At 42.1% G+C, this 25,056-nt stretch overlaps 1 protein-coding gene across 6 annotated transcripts in view; it reads right to left on the reverse strand.

Annotated features, from left to right (window-relative positions):
• DPF3 (double PHD fingers 3) overlaps nt 1-25,056 on the reverse strand; it is a 292,122-nt gene that overhangs the window by 11,993 nt on the left and 255,073 nt on the right. For all 6 annotated transcript variants that reach the window (XR_001887453.1, XM_017882782.1, XM_017882779.1 and 3 more), the window contains one exon: nt 8,463-8,575. Coding sequence is in view for 5 of the 6 variants with exons in the window: in XM_017882782.1 (XP_017738271.1) it covers nt 8,463-8,575 (113 nt within the window). In the remaining variant the exon portion in view is untranslated. The remainder of the gene's footprint in view (nt 1-8,462; nt 8,576-25,056) is intronic.

Genomic DNA, 25,056 nt, shown 5'->3' on the forward strand with positions numbered 1-25,056 from the left:
GCTACTTCTGCCTAGAGGCTCTCCCAGACCCCTGACCCTTTCTCTGCATGTCCATTCCCTGCCTACCCTTCAAGTACATCTTCTTCAGTCACTTCTTTTCCACAAAGACTTTGCTAATCTACCTTAACTGGAAGTTCTCTCTTCCCTCGTACAGCCCCGTGGTACTTTCCCTTTCTGTGACATTTAAATGCATTTTCCTTTATGTTACATGCCTGGCATGTGGTAGACATCTAATCACGCTTGTTTTCTTGGTCGGGCACTGTGGCTCATGCCTGTAATCCCAGCACTTAGGGAGACCAAGGTGGGTGGTTCACTTGAGGTCAGGAGTTCAAGACCAGCCTGGCCAACATGGTGAAACCCCATCTCTACTAAAAATACAAAAATCAGCTGGGCATGGTGGCATGCATCTGTAATCCCAGCTACTCAGGAGGCTGAGGCAGGAGAATCTCTTGAACCCGGGAGGTAGAGGTTGCAGTGAGCCAAGATCGCACCACTGCACTCCAGCCTAGGCAACTGAGTGAGACTCTGTCTCAAAAAAAAAAAAAGAGACATCTACATGTTTGTTTTCTTGAATAATTAATTTGGAACATGCCTCTTTTTTCCACCCTTTATCCTCTTTATGGACTATAAGGCCCTTGGGGGCAAAATCTTGTTTTCCTCATCACTGCATCCACTGTAGTGACTTCCTTGCATACAGGAGCTGCTCAGAAACTGTTTGTGATCTGGCCCCACCCCCTAGTTTCAGCCCTGTTCTATTTGGTGATTTTTGAAACTGTTTGGATGGCTTATAAGACTTTTTCAACATAAAGTTTTATATCAAATCTCACCTTGTCTCCCACCAGTGCAGAAATCCTGGATAAAATTAGATATAGTAGTTGGAATCCCCAGGGAGCCAGCAAGGAGGGCTTTTTTTGTCATGCTAAAATCCATCAGTGGGGCAACAGGAGAGCTTTTGAAGAGTTATCAACAGGAAAGTGATATGATCAGATTGCAGTTTAGAAAGATCTTACTAGCTGCTATGTAAGAGTAGATACCCAGTGGGAGAGAAGTTCATTCAAGAGGCCAGGGGACCAGTTAGGAAGCTGCTATAGCTATCCAGATACGTGATGATGGTGGCCTGAATTACGACTGTGGCATGGAGAAAGAAATGGGTCTTGCTCCCATTTAAGCATCATTGATTAGATAGGGAGAGTGATAGGGAAGAAGCCAAGGATGCCCTCTGGGTTGTGGCTTGGTCAGCAAGCCCAATGATACAGTCACCCATTGGGACATGGGAGGAAGAGCAGACTCATGGGAGGGAGAGGGCAACCTCAGCTATAGACATGTTCTACAGATAGGGATGACCTGGAGGCTGTTGAAGAGAGCAGGAGAGAAGTCTGGGTGTGAGATATGGATTTGGGAGTCATTGTAACTAGATGGCAAATGAAGGTCCTAGGAGAGGAAGCCTGGAATGTGTGAAAGCAAATGTCTTTGAACTTGTCTTCATGAAGAAGTGTCCATGAACCCCTTGAAATGATACATACAATTTTGTACATAGGTAGAAAGTACTTGTTTCTATGGAAAGAGTAAATCCATAGCTTTCATTGAATTATCTGAAAGATCAAGGACCCAAAAGAGTTTAAGATCAAGGGCCCAAAAGAATTTACTGAGAAGAAGGTCAAGAATAGACACTTGAGGTACTCCAACTTTACAGGGTAGGCAGAGAAAAAAAGACTGAGAAGGAACAGTCAGAGAGGTAGGATGAAGACAAGCACACTGTAGTTTACGCCAAAAAAGTTACATCATTATTTTAGAACCAGAATAAGATACAGGACAATTTGATCTAGGGATAATAGGATAATACAAGGAGAAACAAGTTAGGATGGGGACAGAAAACAGACAGGACTTGTCAGAAACAGTGTTATTAATGCCTTAAAAACAGCAATAACCCCTACTATAGCAGTTACATAGGAAATACAAATAGGTAGAATATCCTGGATTACAATTTCCCAAAGGAAAACTGGGCACCTGAGAGTTTAAGTGCATTTTGCATGGGTTGACCATTGTCTAGCACCATATTCTCTTCTCTTCCACCACCAAGAACCCCCAGTTCATGCTAACTGTCATGACAAACACAATTTTAGTACCTCTCACTACCAACTATCCAGGAACCAATTGGTGGCATAACCACACAGAGAGAAACTATTCCAAATGACTATAAAACAATTAATTTGACAATACATCCTTAGTAGGACACACCTTAAGGTCATAAATAAGTGCAAATATGCATATATATGGGTGTGTGTATAATGTTCAGCAATTATATTATTGGTTTAAATATTGGAATCAATATTCCGAGACTGCTTTATGTGCATCAAATGAGTAATTATGTTGGTATCATTGAAAAGCAAGATTTTGTAACATGGTTGAAAGAAAATAGAAATGTAGGCCAATGAAGTTAAGTCAAAACTCAATAGTTGGTTCCACATATGAACTGGATGCATCAGTATAAATTCATGGTGTAGTTTATCTTTAAAACAAGCAAAAAATATTTTGTACCTCTGTCCACAGAAAGTGCGCCAAAACAATGACTAACAGCAAAATTAGCACCTCTAGCACCCACATTATGTTCTCTAAAGACCATTGCCCACTAAAAGGAACTAGGAGTCCTGGGAGAAATAGGTGATTCCAGGTCTGGAGCATAAAATGTATAAATATATTTAGATATTACAAAGTAAGAAAGCTATCAAATACTATTAGAAGTATGTCAAAAGGACTCAGGATCCTACCTGAATATGTTAACCACTGGTCAAAGATGGGACAATTTTACTTATAATGGATTACAACAAATAAAATACGTTTAAAATCTTCAGTTCATAAACATATTTTTTAAAACCTTAGTCACCTTCAGAAGATGCTAGAGAAACATCACACTATATTTTTATTTATTTATTTGAAATAATTTTAAACTTAGACTATTACAGAAATTGTGCCGAGAATTGTACTCAGTGTACCCTAATATTAGCATCTTATATTACTATAGTGGAATTATGAAAATCAGAAACTTATCATTGGTGTAATACTATTAACTAATCTACAGACTTTATTTGAATTTCTCCAGTTTTCCCACCTATGTCTCTTTTTTGTTTGTTTGTTTTGAGACAGAGTCTCACTCTGTTGCCTAAGCTGGAGTACAGTGGCGTGATCTCGGCTCACCGCAGCCTCTGTCTCCCAGGCTCAAGCAATTCTCCTGCCTCAGCCTCCCCAGTAGCTGGGATTACAGGCGTGTGCCACCATGCCTGGCTAATTTTTGTATTTTTAGTAGAGACAGGGTTCCCCATGTTGGCCAGGCTGTTCTCAAACTCCTGACCTCAGGTAATCCACCCACCTCAGCCTCCCAAAGTGCTGGGATTACAGGCATGAGCCACCATGCCCAGCCCCCCACCTATGTCTCTTTCCCTGGGATCCAATCCAAGATCCCTCATTGCATTTAATTGTTGTGTTTTCTTAGTATCCTTCAATCTGTGACAGTTCCTCAGTTTCTTTGTCTTTCATGAGCTTGACACTTCCAAAAAATCCAAGCCAGTGATTTTGTAAATGTCACTCAATTTCAGTTGGATCTTTTCTCATGAGAAGATCCATATATGCATGCATTTTTGAGCAAGAATACCACTAAAGTAATGTTGCACCCTTCTTGGTGCATCGTATCGGGGTAATTGAGGCCAGTATGTCTTATTACTTGTAATGTTATCTGTGATTATATAGTTAAGGTAGTGTCTGCTGTTTATTTTCCACTGTAAAGTTACTGTTTTTCCCTTTGTAATATACTAGTAGGTAATCTTGTTGGAGAGATACTTGGAGATTATCTCCTCAACAAGAGAAATAGGATATTTGAGATTATGCAAATATCCTATTTCTCATCATACTTTTGCCCACTAACTTTAGCATCAATTGACAGTTCTTGCATAACTGTGAAGTGTTCCCAACGATTATTTCTCCTTTCCCTCTACATTTATTCACTGGAATTCTGCTCTAAGGAAGAGCTTACCTTCTCCTCTGTTTACTTATTTATTCAATTTTTACATTAGTATAGATATTTATTTTTTTCTTTAGGTTATAACCTAATAATATCTTTTCTTTTTGCTAAAATTTTCCTAGATTTGGCCATTAGGGGTTCCTTCAAGTTGCTTCCTGTGTCCTCTAGACACATGAAAATACACTTTCATTTTTTGAACACTTCCTTACTTTCTGACACCACATAATATTCCAGGCTCATCTGGCATATTTTGCATCCCAGCCCTGGAATCAGCCATTTCTCTAAGGATCCATGGTTCTTTTTAGGACAGAATGGTGTTTAGAAACCAATTTCTTGATGCCATGTGTCTTCATTGCTTCTGTGTTGTCATTGCTTCTAGGCCCTCCCAGCCAACACAGCTAGGAAATAAATGTATGTGTAGGTACACATGCATACATCTCTACTTATTTCTGTCTATTAATATGTGTGTACACATATGGCTAGATATAGATATAATATGTATAAACTATATATAATACATTGTATGTAAAATCATGAGTTCATAGCGATACTCACTATTCCAAACCAATGCCTTCAATGTAGCCTTCCCCCCTTTATTTGGTTATTCTTTTTCTGACTTTGAGAAACTAGACTCTCATTAGTCACAATACACAGTTATTAGTTCAAATCTAGCATATGTAGTTTCAGAATTACTAATTCATATATCTATGAAAAATAAATTAACTAAAGTACAGTATTTGTGGTACAGTTATTTCTGCCCTTAGCTTTACAACACACAGTCAAAATACTGTTTTCCAAAGTTACTTAGGTTATTCTTTTCTTCCTCACTCTTCATAACTCTATGGTTACATTATCTATTTATGTTATAGTTAGGTTTATTTGTTACGGTTTTTATTCCATTTTAGTTTTTCCCTACATCTTGGTTGATTCTAAGTATTTATCTATTTGGGAGGTATGTGAAACCTTATGATGGTTGTAAGAGTCAAAGCTACACAAGAAAGTATTCTCTAAGAAGTGTTGTTCCTCCCTTATCCCTACTACCTCATTTTCATATTCCCATTTTTCTCTACCCCATTCTTCCAGACCCGTGTAGATAACCAATCTCATTAGCATCCTGTTTATTCTTCCTATATTTGTTTTACACAAGTGAGCAAATGCATGTAGGTTTTCTTATGTGTCTTTTTTCTTACAATAAGGTCAGCATACTATAGATATTCTATTTTACTTTGCTTTTTTACTTAACAATATATCCTGGAAATCACTCCGAATCAATTCATAGACATCTGCCTTATTCTATTTTACAGCTACATAGTACTCCACTGTATGGCTGTGCCATTGTTTATTCAACAACTACTCTTCTATATATGGATATTTAGGTTGTTTCCAATATTCTGTAATAATGAACAGTGCTACCACAAATAACTTTATGCATATGTATTTCCATCATGTTGAGGGTATATCTTCAGGTAGATTCCTATAGGTGAGAATGCTTAGTCAAAAGTTAAGTGCATATTAGCTCTGTTAGGTATTGTCAAATTTCCTTCCACGGGGTTATACTAATTTGTATTCCCACCAACAATGTATGAAGGCACCATTTTTCCCATAGCTTCATCAACAGAATATATTGTCATACTTTTCAACTTTTGCCCATCTGATAGGTAAGAAATTATATCTCAGCCTTGAGTTTCTTTGTGAGTGCATTTGAACTTTTTGCATCTTTAAGGGTCATTGTGGATTGTCTTTCATGCATTTTTCTCATTTCCTATCAGGTTTCTGGTCCTTTGTCCTCAATTTTTAACACTTCTTTTTATACAGGGAATTAGCCCTTAAACTGTGGTATGTGCTGCCAAAATTGCCTCCCAGTTTGTCAGTTGTCTTTTGACTTTATCATGTTTTCGACTATGCAAAATTTTTATGTAGTCAAATGTACCAACATTTTATTTAATTGCTTCTGGATTTTGAGTCACAGTCTGAAAACCTTTTCCTGTATTTAGATTAAAGAGGAATTTACTTGTGCTTTCTTCTAGTACTAGCATGGTTTTACTTTGTACATTTAGATCCCCAATGTATCTGGTGATTGTTTTTATGTATGGCATAAGATATAAATCTAATTTTGTGTTTTCTCAAATGGCTACCCCATTGTTCCAGCACCATTCATTTAAAAGTCTGTCTCTGACCCAGTAATTTTAGATGTGACCTTTACCCTATACTGTATTTCCATACATAGTTGGATCTATTTATGGGCTTTCTATTCTATCCCAACTGGTCTATTTGTCTCTTCATGCATCAGTACCACACTGTTTTATCTATAGTGGCTTTACAGTATGTTTTAATATCTGGTAGGGCTAGTTTCCATCACAGTTTGTTTATCAGTATTTTCTTGGCTATTTTTGCATGTTTGTTTCTTCATATGAACTTAAGTATCGATTTGTCAATATATCCTATAAAAAAGTATAAATCCTATAAAAAAGTTCATTGATATTTTATTGGACTTCAAATGAATTTATAAATTAACTCAGGAAAACTGACATCTTTATAATGTCAAGTCATTCTACCCAAGATCATAAGATGCCCTTCCATTTGTTCTTTGTGTTTTTTCAAAAGTGTTTAAAAGTTTTCTTTATATAGGTTTTGCACATCTGTTGTTAAATATATCCCTTAATATTTCTTCTTTGCTGCCATTAGACATGGAATTATGTTCTCTAACTGGTTATTGTTTGTATGTGAGAAGGCTATTAATTATTGTGTGTTAGTTTTATAATCTGTTACCTTTTATGTTTGAGTTAGCTTATCACTGATTCTCCAAGGTTTTCCAGATATACTATCATATAATATAAAAATAGAGTTTTATTACTTTGTTATCCATTCCTACATCTCTAATTAAATTCTCCTGTCCAATTGCATTAGCTAATGTCTCCAGAATAGTATCGAATCCTAGTTATAAAGATAGTGAGTACCCTCCCCTGGTTCCTAATCTTAGTGGAATTGTGCCTAGTGTTTTCCTCATTAAATAAGATACTGGCTTTAGTTCTAAGGTACAAATACTTTATCATCTTAAGAAGATAACTCACAATTACTATTTTTTAATTTTTTTAATCATAAATAGATATTTTTAACCACACTGTTTTTTTAAAACTGACAAAGGGAAAGAACCAAGCATTTTTCCTGCCATTTCTATATGATCTACACCTGAAGGTAACCAAATAAAAGACTAGGCAATTTTCTCTTCCTGGAATTACTCCAACCATTAACCAAAAAAGAAATTATCCAATAAGAATATCACTATTTTGCAACCCCTAACAGAATAGTTAATCTAGTCAAAGGTCATCAATAGATGCTACCTTTACAAAAGGAGAAACATCAGGCATTAGATACCTCCTGATGAAAGTATACACCACCATCTCTGAAGTAGTCTTGCCAAAAGAGAGAGAGAGACAGATAGATGGAGACACAGTTGATGAGAGGACAGAGAGAGAGATAAAGACAGACACAGAAAGAGAGGCAGAAAGGCAACCTGAATCAAGCCTCTAACCCTAACTAACAATTGACAAGAAATTCAAGAGACAGAGGAAAATGTCAAACAGCACAGGGATACACTCAGTCAAATACAGTCATGAGAACTTGAACAAATGATCTGATTTCTTCAACAAAGAATTTAAGGGAGGAATAAAGAGAATAAGATGGAGGGGAAAGTCTATGTGTTATTTAAAGAAGCTATATATGTGTGTATATATATACACACACATATATAGGTATATATGTTTATATATATATACCTACAAATATTTAAATAAACTTCAAAGACGTATCAACTAATTGCAATGTATGGGCTTTATTTGAGTCCCAATTCAAATAAGCAGGCTGTAATAGAAACATGAGACGATTGAGGAAATAGAACTGTTGACTGGATGTTTGATTATGCTAAGGAATTATTATTTTTTAACTATGTTAATATTTTGGTTATTTAGGTATAAAAGTAAGTCCTTACCCTTTTGAGAAACATATCAAATAGTTACAGGTAAAACGATATTATGACCGAGACTATGGAGAGGGAGGTCATGGTATTTATGAAACAAGGTTGGACGTGTACTGATCTTTGTCAAAGCTGGTGATGGCGTACATCAATTCCATTAATCTCTCTGCTTTTGTATATGTTTGAAATTGCCCATAATAAAAAGTGTTCTTGAAAATTTTGCACTTATCATATTTAACATTTAGACCAAATGAGATCATATGCTGTGGAATGTGGTGGAAACAGTCAAATACACCCCTGCCATAAGCAGTGTTCCCTACTTTCAGTCTCTGAGCCCTCAATTGCTAATGGCCAGGTTGCTCCCAAGTGCCAGGGTAACAGGCCCCAGGACAAGAGTCCTTCCTTCCTCTTCACCCCTCAAAGGACCCCAGCTCTGTGGATTTCTCCCTCCCACAGGGAAAGCCCCAAACTCACATCATTCTCTGAGGTCCCACAGAGGATACAGGATTTGCACTCTATGCACTGCCACTTGTAGGTCTTGACAGCCTCAGTCATGTTCAGGGTGAACTGCAGGCAGGTTGGGTGACCTGGAGGAAACCAGAAACAGCAGAGTTAGGGCCAAATCCTGAACTGCCACCCCTCAACACCACTAACTGGAAACACATCGATGCCCAGTGTGCAGGCAGGGCAGGGTAGCATGGCGTAGGGAAAAAAATGGGGGCCCAGACAGGGCCCTACCCACATTCTTCACCACCCCATTATTCAGATCAAGGGCAAAACAGAGATAAAAGCATATCCAATTCTGCTTGCACTAAGACCATGTTCCCCAGTAGGTGTAACCAGTTGATGAGGACAGAAAACAGTGATCAGAGAGAACGAGAGAGGAAACTCCAGAGCACTCAGCCTGAGGTAACACTATGAGGGACACCAGCGGGACCCTCCAAGCCCCAGCGTCAGCTATGGCAGCACAACAGGTAAGAACTATTTGGAACTGAGACTTCTGATCCAACCAGTTATTTACACTGCCTTGGGGTGCAAGGGAGGATATCAGAAGGATTGTATGAGGTTCCCAGGATCAGTGCTCAGGGGCAGGATGAGGCATTGCACTGTTACCTAAAGTACCCATGCCATGTCCACACCCATGAGACTAGCAAAAGTCCACACCGTGAACAGTACCAGGGACTACAAAAGGAAGTGGCCTGGCAGGGACGGCAAAGAAATGCAGCATCAGAGCAAATGGCCAGGTCTATCCTAAAAGGACTGGTCGCCGGTTCTAACTCTTTTCTCCATCCCAGGTTTCATGGGAGCCAACCCAATCGCAAGACGAAAGGAGGGACAGTAAGCTGTGACCTTCAAGCACAGTCCCAGCGAGCCATGTCCAAGACTTGGCCTGCAGAACCGGACTCTGTCCTCAGACCTAGGTCACCTAAAAGAGAGAGGCTTGCAAGGAGAGGATGGCCATGAACTGTAGAATGCAAAGACCCTTGGCCTTCTATCTGGCATGGAAGGAAAACTTGGATGACATTCCCAGGTCTCCCAGATCTGTGAACCAGATCAGAATCTGCCCAGAGCACCCAGGGCAAAGCCCATTACTGACTCTGTCACAAAAAAAAAAAAAAAAAAAAAAAAAAAAATTGATGCTTTGCCCATTGCCAAGCATTCATCGTTCTCCAGAGCTTCCAATTCCGCCAAACCCATTATATGGTGCCTTGTGTTGCCTCTTTCATTTGAAGGATTATATGCTTTAAAGAAGGATGCTAGAGACAGGTGACACCAATCACGGTTAGCACCGCCAACCTAGTGTCTTCCACAGACAAGATCCCTCATGGCACCACCGCCCCTTGGCAAAGCCACATCTTAGCAGAAGCCCCCATTTCCTCCCTTTCAAATCTTCAGAGAACTGTTCACATCATGGCTATTTGGATGAAATACTGTCTATTCGGCCAACATAAGAATCCTTCACATTTTGAGCTCCACAAATAGAAACCACACTGAGTTATCTCGGGGAGTGTGAGGGGTGTGGACATGACTTGTTGGTGGTAGGGAGGGAACACTCAGTGAATACAGGCAGAAGCAGCAAGGAGAGGCCTGATCTAAAAGCATTTCAAGGACTTATCAGGTACCATCCAACTTAGAGAGTCCCACCGCTCTGAACTAATAACCCTATCAAGATGATACCATGACAGTGGCCCCAAAGAGAAAGAAGCCTTACATTAAAAGCCTGGGTGAAGAGCCAGCTGATATTCTTGAAAGCATCTCAAAGATTTGTCTAAGAGGAACACTAGCCAGGGTTACTTCCTATTGCAATCTCTCAGAGAGAACACTGGGATGGGTACAGGGCAGGAAATATCTGTTTGGGACTCCATGTGGTATGACCACAGATGCCCAGTTTCTCTGACAGGGCACCATTGAGAGCATGAACATGAGGTCATGGAGCTGATGCTCATATAGACAAGTTGACTTTGCCCAGTTCTGTGCCACACCCCAGCCACACCCAGCCAGCTTAGGATAACTATTCATTAACTTACCAAGTACTTATTGAGCACCTACAAGGCCAGCCATTGCGCTAGACAGAAAAGACACAGTGGGGATGAGCAAGACATCTCGAGCCCTTCCAGCCTAGCCAAAGAGGCCTCAGATGAATCAGCTACACACGTAACTATCAACTACAATTGTATAATTAATGCCATGAAGGAAAATCATAATTGGCCGTAAAAACAAACAATAGAGAAACTTAACCTAGACTGAGATGTCAAGGAAACCTTCCCTGAGAAAGATCTTTAAGCTGATATGTGTCAGATGAGAAGTCAGCTAGGTAGGAAGAGGATGATTCCGAGTAAGGGGAACAGTATGGGTAGAGGCTTTGAGCAGTGAAGCAGCTTAGCAAATTACAAGGAAGAGAAAGGCCAGTGAGCAGACACTGAGTGAGCAAAAGGAAAGGGGTAAGAGGTGGCTGCAGAGGTAGCTGGAGGCAGATTACAGGCATTTGCAGCCCTTATTTAAGAATCTGGGGCTTTTGGCCGGGCGCGGTGGCTTAAGCCTGTAATCCCAGCACTTTGGGAGGCCGAGACGGGCGGATCAAGAGGTCAGGAGATCGAGACCAGCCTGGCTAACATGGTGGAACCCCGTCTCTACTAAAAAAAATACAAAAAACTAGCCAGGCGAGGTGGCGGGCGCCTGTAGTCCCAGCTACTCGGGAGGCTGAGGCAGGAGAATCACTTGAACCCGGGAGGCGGAGCTTGCAGTGAGCTGAGATCCGGCCACCGCACTCCAGCCTGGGCCACAGAGCGAGACTCCGTCTCAAAAAAAAAAAGAAAAAAGAATCTGAGGCTTTTAAGTCATTAAAGGCTGTTAAGCAAGGCGTGAATGGATCATATTTTGTTTTTAAAGGAGCATTCTTTAGTGTAAGGGCTATTGGGATGAAGTGGTTCTGTATCTTGATTGTGGTGATGGTTACATATGTGATAAGATTGCATAGAACTATACATACACATATGTATGTGTGCATGTAAAACCAATCACATCTGAATAAAGTCTATGATTACATTAATGTCAATTGCCTGGTTTTGATATTGTGCTATGATTACATAAGATGTTGCCCTTGGAGAAAACTGAACGAAGAGCTCAAGGACTATTCTGTAATATATTTTGTAACTTCCTATGAAGCTATAATTATGTTAAAATAAATAGTTGAAAATAAGGAAAACAAATAAAAATTTAAATCATCAAAAATAAAGGAAGGTGGAAGGCAGGGAAAAAAAGGAGAGAGAGGAAGGAGGGAAGGAAGAGAAGGAAGGAAGGAAGGAAGGAAGGAAGGAAGGAAGGAAGGAAGGAAGGAAAGAAGGAGGGAGGGAGGGAGGGAAGGGAAGGGAAGGGAAGGGAAAGGAAAGGAAGGGGAGGGGAAGGGAATGGATGGAAGGGACGAAAGGGACAGAAGGGACAGAAGGGAAGGAAAGGAAGGAAGGGAAGGAGGGAAGGTGGGAAGGAGGGAGGGAGGGGAAGGGGATGGGAAGGAGAGAGGAAGGGGAAGGGAGAAGGAATGGTAAAGGGAAGGGGGAAGGGGAGGGGAAGGGGAAGGGAGAGGAAGGGAGGAAGGAAGGATGAAGGTGCTGCTCTCTAAGGAAATAATTTTTGAGGGGTGGGAGGGTACAGGAATGTAAGAATTGTTGCCAGGAAACTACTTAGGAGGCTAATGCAGCTACCAGGAGAGATACAAGAATGATTCAACTAAGGTGGAAATTTGAGAAATGTTAAAGAAATACTTGACAGGACTTGACTATTGTTTGAATGTTGGGAATATGGGAAAGTGATGAGAAATATTCCCAAGTTTCTGACCCAAGAAACTAGGTAGATTGTAGAATACAGTGAAACTTAGATGAGGAAGACTGTAGAAGGATTGCAGGGACCACACAGAGGAAGAGGATTCCTCTGTGTCGAGCATGCTAAAACTGAGACTATGAGACTTCTGATGGAAATGTTGAGTGGATAGTTGAATGTATAGTTTGAAATTCAGAAGTTTTTGCTAAATAGGTGATAAGTGAAACCATCAGAATTAATGAAATTATCTAAGGAAAAGGGAATGAGGAAGTATCTAGGGGAAGAAACAAAGAGGAGAGAAGAAAGGAGAATAGAGAAAAGGGTCTACGACTGAGCTTGGAGGAGCTCAAGTCCTCCAAGATCAAAAGAAAGAACCAGCAAAGGAAAGAGAGAAGCACGGCAAGAGGTAAGAAGCAAATTGGGTGAGTACGGGGTCATGGGGTCACAGTAACCAAAATAAGAGGTTTCAAGAAGGAGAAGGCGGTCAACTGTGTTTACTGCCACAGGTTCTCCAGTTTGTCGTTGCTCAATAAAGACCCCGAGTGAAGAAATGGTGACAGATCAGGGCAAAAGCTACCCTACTAACAATAACACCCTTCAGTCATGCCATCTCCCCGAGGAAGGAAAGTCAGCACATTCCAGAGCATGACAGAACTCAGCAGCCAACTGTGCATCTGAGCTGTCTCTGTGAGGAGGGGCCGGAGGTGGTGTGTGCTGCATGCATTTAACAACATTCCACCAATATTTGTCGAGAGCCAGCTCTGTGTCTAAGTTCTCTAAGACTCCTGTGCTGAGCTATGAAGACATTTTCTGGAATAGCTTTGGACAATGGATGGTAGCAAGTGGGTTTGGGAAACGCCTGTTGGAAGTTTCCAAAACAATCTCATGGCTTTCTCTGTGTTCCCATCTTGAGAAAGTTATCAGCCTCCTGAAGATCTTCAAACCCGAAGGATGGGAGCTAAGCTCACACAGCCTCAAGCCCCCGATAAAATGCAGGACTGAGACGGGCCTCAGCGGTGGCTGCAGAACTCGTTCCCCTCCACACTCAGGACATCACTCAAGCGCAAGAGGAAAGTAGGGGAGGGAAATACTATTGTAATTTCTCAGCCAGAGAGGGTGAGACACAAAATGTTAAGTCATCAGCAGATGCAAAAACTGTGCCCAGAACCAAATCCTCCTGTCTAGACCACAATAACAGATTTGCTCCTGTGCCTTTCTCCAAAAACTGCAGAAATCATTTGCCAGATAAAACTGCAAGAATGAGACTTCTTACCTGCTACAAAAATTACTTCAGCAATACACACTGTTAGACAAAAGGAAGTGTCTAAGGAAAGTAATAACAGCTCGTTTCTAAGGTTCACTGATAGAACTCCATACTTTTGCCCAGAACTAATTCCTAAACACCTTGAAAGTAAGAGAATAACAAATACAGTCTTTCCAATTCAAAGGTGAAAGAAAAAAAGCGGCACATGGCTATAAGGTAATTTATAATACTTACGGTCACTCGATACTTGAGGATTCCTATCTTAATCTCTTACGTAAAGTTAACCCTCATTCTCTAGGGTATTAGGCTGGTGCAAAAGTAATTGCAGTTATTTTTAATGGAAACAACAGCAATTACTTTTAATACTTGCTTGGAAATCTAGATTTTTCATATCCCCAGTTTTTTTAAAGCAAGAAATACCCGTATTGCTGTTTAAATAGCCCAGTGTAGTGGAGGGAAGACAACCCTTCCCAGGCCCCCCTGGGTGCCATGATTCAACAGAGCATTTATAAGATTCCAATTACCAAAATGAATTTAGAAAATGGTGCAGTGTGCATGATTCAGCCCAGCCGGATCATTAAAAACCAAGTCCTTCCCGAGTGTTCCTCTAAATTTATTCTATCAGGAGCATTCAGTAAATCTCCTGCTAGCTTGTTTAGTTGGGTCAGTGGTGAACTTGGTATGAAGAGCCATTCCTGATTCAGCCCTAACCCTTCCAGAACTGAGCTCAATCCTCCCTAGAGGTTGACACTGGGTAAGTCACCCATGGCCACTATGTATGGGAGATCCGACTGCTGGAGTGGGCTTTTGGGAGATCAGCATTTGGCTTCAGGGTGCTATTTCAGCAGATGGAGGGAAAGGGAAACCAATGGGGTACGGGAAACTTCTCAGACAGATGATAATCCATGAGGCTGGGAGTACCCAGTGTTTCTGACACTACAGCCTACTGAGCTCAGTAAAAAAGGAAAGGCAGGCATCTGAAAGCAGTGACAGCAGCCTTGGCACTGGAAGGACACATCTCATGTCTTTATAGAAACATGTGCACAGATGCTGAAAATGTTCAAGGGACAGCAAATGGGATTTTGTGGTATTTGAGTGAGAAGGCACACAGATAAATATCCAGGCAAAACCAGTGTTAGTTTCATATTCACAGCTGCCCATTTCTATGCATGTTAATACACAACTGCCCCAACACAAGGGTATTTCCAGCCTTTTAGGGGAGAAAATATCTAAATATACGTTGTGGATTAAGCTCACATTATGACTGCAACTTAAAAGCTAACCTGAGTCACCTACTAGTCAACCTCCTCTACAGATATTCAGTACATTGAGAGAAACACAGTCCATTTTCAACAAACCCTGGGCAAAAGAAGTACACAAACTGCTATGACATGTGTCTCTTACATTATGATCCTTATTAAAAGAGTTTTTATTGTATTATCGCTGGTATTTAATTTGGACTAGGCTAAGCCACATTGCTGATTGAATTAGGGCTCCAGGAAAAAAAAATTATCTTCCTAGGTATGCGTTGAAAACATAAATAAAATAAATACAAATAACTTTGGAATCAGCATGGTCTATTATTTATTCAATGTGAAATTATAAACATCTAATTATACTTTATTACCTTATTTATCAATGTTGATCTCTTAAAAGCTAATTTCTCAGGCAAAGAGAACTTAAATATCCATAGTTCTCAGGCAAGTAAATGCAAAACTCAAATTGTGCTCCTTGTTCTGATGCTTGGTTTATAGAAATTGTATTACATAAAATACATAGAATCAATTCCAACCCAAAATAGCACCAAAAACAAGTCTCCATGGGCATTCATTAGAAAATAATTTGGCTCAAATTTCAAATATTTCTCTATATTCTCATACACATACAAAATTCCTGGTATTTACAAATTACAAATGTATATATGAAGTTTAGCTAAAGCATTCATGCAAAGTATAGTCATATCTGAATCATCATGCTACAGGGTAATTTGAGAAGAAAAATTATTACTAGTTCTCTTTGGGAAGCCATCTCATTCAATCAGATCCATTCATTTTCATTCTCTCTCTCCTCTCTTCTCTCTTTCCTTTCTCTCTTCTGTCTCTCTCTCTCTGCCCCATTCCCTCCCCCTCTCTTCATGCTCCTCCACTTTGAGACTCAAAGTCTTGGCAGGTGGAGGGAAGGAGGCTCAGTCATTTACTGAATCTGTAAAGGGGAAAGGGATGGACCAATTCTGAACAATCAAGAGTTCAACTTCTTTATGTATATACTATGGCAAGTAGGATAACTGGGCACTGCTGCTTCACACAATTATTTCTCAAGCCCTGCTTTGTAAACCTTCTGCAAAGGTCTGAAGGTTCACCTCTATCTGCCCCCAGATGTTACTTCTAACGCTGAAGACACCTGCAAATCAATGATCACAATGACACTCCAGAGGCATGTGAATGGCTCCCTTTTCTCTTACAATTTTATTGCACTTCAGAGAGGACAAAGAAGAGAAAGAGAATGGAAAGGACAAATACCAAACAAACAAAAATGCATTAAATATAAATGATAGTGTGAGCTGTGGCTGCCCTTTCTTGGGCAAAACACCTTCCTGTGCATCCAGTTCTACTCCTCTTAGAGGTTTGTTTATCCTCTCCTCCAGCTGCCAAGGTCTGTGCCACCCAGGAAACACATGGGATGCAAGCCCCAGGGACTATTGCACCAGTCATTCTTATAAATAACCATACAAAGCACATTCATGCAAGAGCATTACGGGCACTTTAATGGGCTAAACAGCCAAGGGCTCATGGTGCCATTCTCAAATGGTCCTAGAAATTCCCCAAGTTTTCGTGGTCAAGTGTGGTCCAAGGTAGAGTCCCCAGGAAGTAGATCTATACCTGTCTATAAGCCTGAGGGCATGCATCATGGTTGGTCTTCTTAAAGTGAAATAATGGGATAGGGAATCCTTGACCTGTATTTATACAACTTACTCGACTCGACTTGGGGTCAATGCACAGCACTAGGAATATGTTGAGAGTCATAGTAATGACCCCAGAGCCCCTAATTAGTCACTGCAGCTGAGAATAAAAAATAATTTATTCATTTATTCATTCCTTTGACAGTATTTGTTGAATATATAAATATGGCAGGCACTCTTCTAGGTACTGGGGATATAGCAGTGAGAAAATTCACCCCTGCCCTCAAGTTACAACTGCCGCACTTTGAGATATATTACAGCACCTGAGTCCTTTGGACAAGTCACTGGACTTCTCTGGGCATTCGTTTTTCAATATATTAAGTTAAAGCATTGGAATCTGCTATCCATGTAGCTGTGGCTTTTTCTATGCCACCCACAAATGGTATTTTTAGAGATACTACTGATCCCCAATTGCCCATCTGCTTGGTAGGATAAACAAGCCTTCTAAAGTTTGCCAGCTAAAACTCACAGTTAAAAAAGAAAAAAAAAAAACAAAGAAAGAAATTAAAATAGCCAGTAAGTTCTTCTAGAATTCATGTCAACCTTCCCATATTGACCAGCCCAGTCTGAGTCCAATGTCAACACAACAAAAGATGGCCAAGACAGAAAGCAAAAGAAATCTAGAAATCTAAAGGACTTTTCATCAACCATACCACCCACCCCCATGCAATAAATTGGGCCTATACAGATGAGCTGTCATAAACGGAAGGTAGACAGAGGCCTTGGGTAAGGTTCCATTGATGAGGAATATGAGATCTGGGTTGAGCTACGTTGAGCTGCTGTGTGACAGCAGCAGATATTGCCAGGCAGGAAGTGACTAAGAGAAGAGGGTCATCAGTATGAGCAAATCAGGATGACTTTCCTTTTAAATGCTTCTCTGGAATTGTAGATTGCAGGCAACCAGCTGCCCAAAGTGATTCTTGCCCCATAACAGTGTGTGAAGGCCAGGCTGAATCATTGTTCAGAGCCCGACATCGATTTTAGATGCAAAGCCCTGACGTTGGCTGTGCATTCCAGGCCTCTCTGGACCTCAGGAGCATCCAACCATGGGCCCTGGCTAAAGGCTCTGTGTTTTCTTAGGAAAATGAGCCTGAAAAAGAAACCATTGCTTAGATTGGAGACCCTGTAATCCCTGTACTTCCTACTGTCCTGAGTACATCCAGGAGAATTTCATTATGTCTGTAATTGATGGATAGCTGGTGGAAAACAGCAGTGATTAGTCAACACTTGATTCCCCATGATCCTCCAACTGCTGATCATCCATGAATTAGAAGATTAATTAATGAGTGGTCTAAGTTCTTTAGTTGCCTGAGGACCTTTGAAGCAGCATTCTCATTTTTTCTCCCTAAAAATATTCAACAGAGTTGTGTTAAATCAAAAGGAAAAAATATATTTTCCTGCTTTCCTATCCTTTTCTATGTGAGCCTGGGAAGCAATCATAGAAGTACCTAGAAGTAGAGGACTGACATTATACTCATGACACTTAGACACTTTGTTTTACATTTCTAAATCATTTTAGTCTAATTTTGAGGGTTCTCATGGACTTTGCAATCTACCCAATTGTGATCAGATTCTTGTAGAAAAATAATTCCACTTAATTTGGCCAAATTCACTGAGCACCAGTTCATTGCCAGGAACTGTACAAGCTGCTGAAGTTTCAAAGAGGAATGAGACATAACTCCTGCCTTGAGGAGCTCAGTTTGGTAGGTGTGCTAGGCAGTCTCTGGCATGGCCACCAATGAAAGACACCATACCCTTGTGTCATTCTCCCCCCTTGAGTGTGGGCTGCACTAAATGACTTGCCTAGAACTAGTAGAATATGGCAGAAGTGATGGGATGTCACTTATCATATTAGGTTATAAAAAGACTGCAACTTTCATCTTCTGCATCCTCTCTTATGCTTTCTCACTTACTTGCTCTAAGGGAAGCCAGCTGCTATATTGTGAGATGCACTACAGAGAGGTCCATGTGGCAACATATGAAGGAAGACCTCAGTGCAGCAGCCCAAGAGGAACTGAATCCTGCCAGAACCCACATGTGTGGGCTTGGAATTGAATTCTCTCCCAAGTGAGCTTTCAGATGAGACCACAGCCCCAGCTGACAACCTAACTGCAACCTCATGGGAGGCCTTGGGCCAGAGGCACCCAGATAAACCACACATAGATTCTTGACCCACAGAAACCATGGGATAATAAGTGTTTGTTGTTTTAAGCTGTTGAGTTTTGGAGTAATTTGTTACACAGATAACTATTACATAGAGAGAGAGAGACTCTTTTAAACGACTGTAATACAGTGTGATAAGAGCCATAATAGGAGAATGAATGAAGTTCTTACAGATGAGGAAGCAATAAATAATGCTGGAGAGGCTCAGGGAAAGCCACTGAGAGGAGGTAGTTTTCAAGCTGGGCCTTAAAGGATAAATAGGAGTTTTCTAAGTTAAAAAAAAAAAAAAAAAAAGCATTACAGGGAAAGGGAACAGCAGGAAATGTAAGGTGCATGGTCCACTCAGGCAAACAGAGTAGCTCAAGGAGAGCAGGGAAAAGAGGAATTGCAGGAGATGATGCTAGAAAGGTATGAGGAAAGATTATGAAGAGCCTCTTAAGTAGGCATAAGGATCAGAATTTAATTCTGTAAACAGTGGGGACTCCTCGGAGGTTTTTAAGCAAAAATCTGATGTGCTTGTACCCATACTTTAGAGAGATGAGTCTGGTGATAGGGCAGAAGTAAGATGTGTTGGAGATGCTTGGGGAAGGGAGACCAGTCGCTAAATCCATCTATTCAATGAGTTTGTATTGAGTACTTGCAATGTACCAGGTGCTGTGATAGGTGCTGAGCAATGCAAAATAGACAAAATTCTACCCTTCTCGAGCTTACACTGTAATGAGGGGCATTAGTCCAGGGCAGATCTAATAATTGTGGGGATGAAAGTAGGAAACATTTGAGAGGTAGAATTGGTCAACAGGACATGATACCTGCTGGAATATATGTGTGAGGAAGAGGGAGAAGTAAAAAATGGCACAAAGATTCCTAGGTTGGGTCACAGAGTAGGTGATAAAACTGTTAGCAGAGATGCGACTTGCAGAGTATAACAATGGATTCAAACTGGGCACATTCCATTAATTGTGCAGATGAAAATGCCCAGGAATTAGTGTGAAAATGTATGTCTATGTTCAGGAGACAGGACCAGGCTAGAGATATAAATTTAGAAATCATCAGGTTTGGGTAGTAGATGAAGCCTTGGAAATTGGTGAGACATTCAGGAAGAGACCACAGAGCACAACATAAAAAGGACCTAGTTAGGGGTAGAGGGAAGAGTAACCATTGGAACTGAAAGCATTAAAGAGTACCAAGAAGAGAGTCCCCTGGGAAAGCTGGAGACAATGTGGTCAGAAAGGGAGAAGGATCTAGAGAGAGGCACTTCATGACATCCAGGAAAGAGGAAGGGTGGCACCACCATCAAGCGACAGAGGAAGATAAGAATCGAAGAGAACGTGTTACCCTGGGTGAGCCATTGGTGATGAGAACTAACACAGTCGTTAGTAGTAGTGGGCCCTCACGCCTCTCCACATCACTGATGGCTTCAACAGTGCAGAAGGAAGAACTCACACACAGATGACCTCACAAAATGCTTCTTCTGCCACAGGCTTTATCCAGCACTCTCAAGCTTGGAAGCACCGTGCGCAATGATCTCAGGAATGTTGTCTTTATCTAACTCCATTCATTCATAGCAGGAATCATTTTCTGATGTGGATTCTGGGGCCAAAGCTAGGCCCTGCCAGCCTCAGTTTCTGCGCTTCCCCTGGAGATGAATCAAATCCCACTGGAAGCCGTGCCTTTCTTGCCGACCTTGGATTGAAGCTCTTCAGTCCTAGGTGACTGAGCTTTGCCCACAAGGCTGGGGCAGGTCCTGATGGAGGCTTCTCCCACAGCCCCGGAGTCTGGTCAAGTGGCAGTCATGAAAATTCTCCAGGAGGGAAGTTGGGGCCAAAGGTAGGAGAAGCACCACTGAGAGCCAGATAGAATGGTGAGGTGAGGATAGAAATGGTGGCAGGCAGCAATGGTGGTTGTGGTGTTTTGTAAAAATGCCTACAAAGTCTTTGGTCCTCCTCTTTTCAAGAGGAGGAGGCTATTCCCCTCTTCTTGAATGTAGACTGGTTTCAATAACTTGCTTTTAACAAACACAGTAAAGAGGAGGTTTTGGAGTTTTGGCAGATATGCAAAATGCAGTTTTGGAGACTAAGTTATAAAAGGCACTGTGGGCTGCGCGCGGTGGCTCAAGCCTGTAATCCAGCACTTTGGGAGGCCGAACGGGCGGATCACGAGTCAGGAATCGAGACCATCCTGGCTAACACGGTGAAAACCCCGTCTCTACTAAAAATACAAAAACAGCAGGCGAGGTGGCGGGCCTGTAGTCCCCAGCTACTCCGGCGGAGGCTGAGGCAGGAGAATGCGTAAACCTGGGAGGCGGGCTTGCAGTGAGCTGAGACGGCCACTGCACTCCAGTTCCGGCGACGAGCGACCGAACTTCCGCCTCAACAATAAAAAAAAAAAAAAAAAAAAAAGGGCACTGTGATTTCTGTTTTGATTGTGTGCTCTGTCTCTACATCTCTGTCTGTCTGTCTTCGATCACTCACTCCGGAGGAAGCCAGCTATTGTGTTGTGAGCTGCCTCATGGAAAGGCCCACATGGCAACGAGCTAAGGCAAGCCTCTGTTCAGCCAGCAAAGAACTGAGGCTGTCAGCACAGCAGCTCATGAGGACCTGAGGCCTACTGGCAACATGAAAGTGAGCTTGGAAGTGACTCTTTCAGCCTTGGTGGAGCCTTGAGATGCCGCCTGCAGCCTTGGCCAACATCTGGACTGCAGCCTCATAGGACACCCTGTGACACACCACCCACCCAAGCCATTCCCAGGTTCCCAACCTTCAGAAGCTATGAGATAACAAATGTTTGCAGTTTTAAGCTGCCAAGTTGGGGGATAATTTGTTACACAGCAATAGCTAACTAATACAATGGCAAAGGAGGAACAGTAAGGGGTTTGGCTGAACACCAGACATTTGACAGAACTCCTGCTTAGGCAGTGTCTGCCTTGTACTCCCAGCCATGGTGAGGCCCAGCACTGGTCTGGACAATAAAGGAGAGCAGCAGGGTTTGGGATTTTAGATCATTTATCTCTTCCATGCTGTTATTTTTTTTTCAATGAGTCTCCTTTAAAAGAGCTAATAGTAGGAACAAAGATAATTTCAGTGGCAATGTGAATGGGTGTGGCCCCTCAGCAATTACAGCAAGGTGAGTGCATCCGCCTTCGGTTTCCTGGGTCCAACTTGTTTCCACGGCGTGGCCCGAGGAGACTCGCTGCACCAAAGAGCCTGCCGTCTTCCCCTTCAGGCCTTGCCCTCCATGCCCCCATCTCACCCTCACCCTGCTCTGCCTTCCTTCCACCTGCCTGAGCCTCTCTTACCTTCAACAAGCCTCCCCTTTAGTTTCCCCAGAACACAACCCCAGTGTTAGAAAGTCAGAGGCTTCCTAGAAATATGGCCAAACTGACACGAGCAGAGGAAGAACCTGCAACCAGTATTTTGACCTAAAGAAAGCTATGTTTGGATACCTTAATGATCCTTATAACATTCCCAAGGAAGCACCTTTCTAGTCACTGATTTTGTTTTGATTCCCCATGGGGATCCTGTGAAGTGGGCAGGACAGATAGGAACATTCCTGATTTACAAATGAAGAAGTTGAGGCTCAGAATGGCTCAGGCAGCCAGCAAGTAGTGGAGCCAGGGCAAGTGGAACATCCATGTCTTCACATTCTAATCCTTTGGTCTCTCACTACACCATGTCCTAGGATGGCCAACCCAAAAGTGGCAACCCAATGGCATTTCAGCTCGTTGTTTAAGCTGCTAAATATAGCAACATTTTCTCCTTGCATGCATAAGAAGTTTGCCAAGGCATGATGAAATATGCCACTGACTCTCTCCATGCCTCAGTTTGCTCAGTTTGCACCACATAAGGGTGAACTAGCTGTCCCCTCAGGCCCCTTTGGGCCTCAACAGTCCATGCCTCTAGCGAAATCCCTCAAGAAGCCAGACTTGCTTGTATGAGGCAGGGCACTGAGTCCTCACCATCTGGCAGTGACTAATCCTGGAAAACCCTGGAGAAGAATTGCTCAGGAGTGAGCCAGTCCAGCCCACACAAAGGGGCCTGGAGGCTGCAGGAAGTAGGTCAGCAGCCTATGGTGGCATTACTGGGCTTCAGCTCCTGAGAATCTCAACAGAGGTGCTCGACTTCATTGGTCACAGCTCCTCAGCCCGTGGCTGGAGTGAGGAGGGGTCATGCCCCCCGCCACCTCACAGTCCCACTCAGACTTGCCATGCCAGCTATTCCCCCTTGGAGCCGGGTGTCCAGGTCCTCCCTAGGGCTCCCCCGAGTGACCGCCTGTCACCAGCTTTCCCTGTGAAGCCTCTGAGAGGAGTACAAAAGACAGCTGGCATCCAAAGCCAATTTCACGCCACACCTCCATTACACTGTCAGTCAAGAAAGGACAGGAGTGTTCCCCACTCACCTTGTCTAGGAAAGGAACAAAAGAGCACACAGGAAGGATCCCCTTTTTGCCATCACCAGACTGTACCACAATCGAGACGCCCACAACCCCACCCCCACTGGAGACCCCAATGAAGGCTCACTGGCTCCTTTTAATCCTTTTCCCCCTTTCATTCTCCACCTCCCGATTTCCCCAAGTCATGAATTCACTTTCCAAATTGCAGTGGCAGGAGAATGCAAAATGAGAATGATGATGGTGACAATCAGCTTTCCCTGAAGTCTTTCACCCAGGTTTCTTGAGCCCTGGAGGCACCTGATGTCCTTCAACACTCTCAAAAAGAAGAAAGAGCAATCGCGCTGAGCCAACACTGCACACGGGAGAAACATCCTTGGAGCTCCATGGGAGTACATCAAAACCCGGCACCATCTGGCATCGTATTACCTCTGCATTTGCTTCCAAGCCCCAACATCCAGGCAGCACCAGGTCTGCACTCCTGTATCTGTGATCACTAAACCCAACTGATAGATCTGTTTCCATTGGCCAAATTTTCATCTAAGATTAATCCACTTTTCCTGACAATCAAACAAATATTTATCCAACAAATTCCTGAATGAGAATTGATCTCACTGCTTACTTAGAAAGCTAGAGGGGATAATTTTTACATGGCTTTCTTTTTTTCCTCTGGAGAAATTAGAGAGTTGGAATAGTACAAAAGAAAGCAAATCAATGGCTATTTCCAGTTACCAGCATCTGTCTTCAGGTTTAACAGAAATGATGCCCTAAGACATATAGTCTATTTGGTCTATTCAGTACAAAAACACCCATCAATATTAAAGTAGTGCAGCAGGAGGGCCTTTCCTGGTACTTTGTAAGGGTAGACAAGAGCCTCACAAGTGTTCAAAGATTCATGAGGCCCTTCTGGATAAGCAGTGACAAACTCCATTCCATAATCAGAGAAACGAAAGCACCAACCATCTCTAAAATGGCTCTGGTTCACCTGAGCATTGGATGTAAGAGAATTAGGCATACATCACCAGAAATCTGACCTCCTTTCAGGGATAGCTAAATATGTGACACATATACCACTATTCTATCCCATACCCATGGCAGACATTACTAATCAATTCAACATTGTCTTCCAATCTGCATGGATAAGACCTTATGATCCTTTCACCACAGCACTCCAAGTGGCTGTCACCAGTCTAGAGTTTGCACACAAGAAGAAACCGACTTGCTATCCCTGAGTTAGGAGCTATTAAGCTGAACAGGTTAAAAGTTTCATGTGAGAATTAAAGACTCACATCTTAAGCAGGTCACTGGTCAAATATATAACTTCTGTTTTCCTTTCCATGAAGTAGAAACTCTGTCTTTTCCGGTCCAGCTTGACCCAAACCAAATGGTGGCCATGTTTTGTGATTGGACTCACAGTATTGCTACAGTCACATACTTCTGTCTTCAAAGAGAATAGAGATGTTAAGAACGAATTTTTTTTTTTTATTTTTTCAGAGATAGGGTCTCACTCTGTCACCCAGGCTAGACTAGAGTGCAGTGGTGCAATCTGGGTTCACTGCATCCACCACCTCCTTGGCTCAAGCAATCCTCTCTCCTCAGCATCCATGGCCCCATCTGCCTCCCCCAGTAGCTGGGACTACAGGCACATGCCACCTTGCCTGGCTAATTTTTAAATTTTATATAAAGATGGGGTCTCTCTACGCTGCCCAGGCTGGTAAGAAGGGATTTTTTTAATGATGGTGAATATTTTTTCTACTCCACCAGCTAGAAGGTGTCAACCCATTCCTCCTTAAGTAATTCCTCTGTCTTTCATTGCCTGCAGCATGAAGTAAGCTTCTTATCATTGCAAGCCTCTTTGCTGTCTGGCCACAGCTGCCTCTTTTAGATTCCTCTTCTTTTCCCACCATGGACTCCAACTCCACCACACCACAGAAAAGTATTTGCCACATCCCACCCCCCCAACCCCCCAGCCTACTCAC

Source organism: Rhinopithecus bieti, unplaced genomic scaffold (assembly GCF_001698545.2).
Source record: "Rhinopithecus bieti isolate Rb0 unplaced genomic scaffold, ASM169854v2 scaffold_13259, whole genome shotgun sequence".
NCBI lineage: Eukaryota > Metazoa > Chordata > Mammalia > Primates > Cercopithecidae > Rhinopithecus > Rhinopithecus bieti.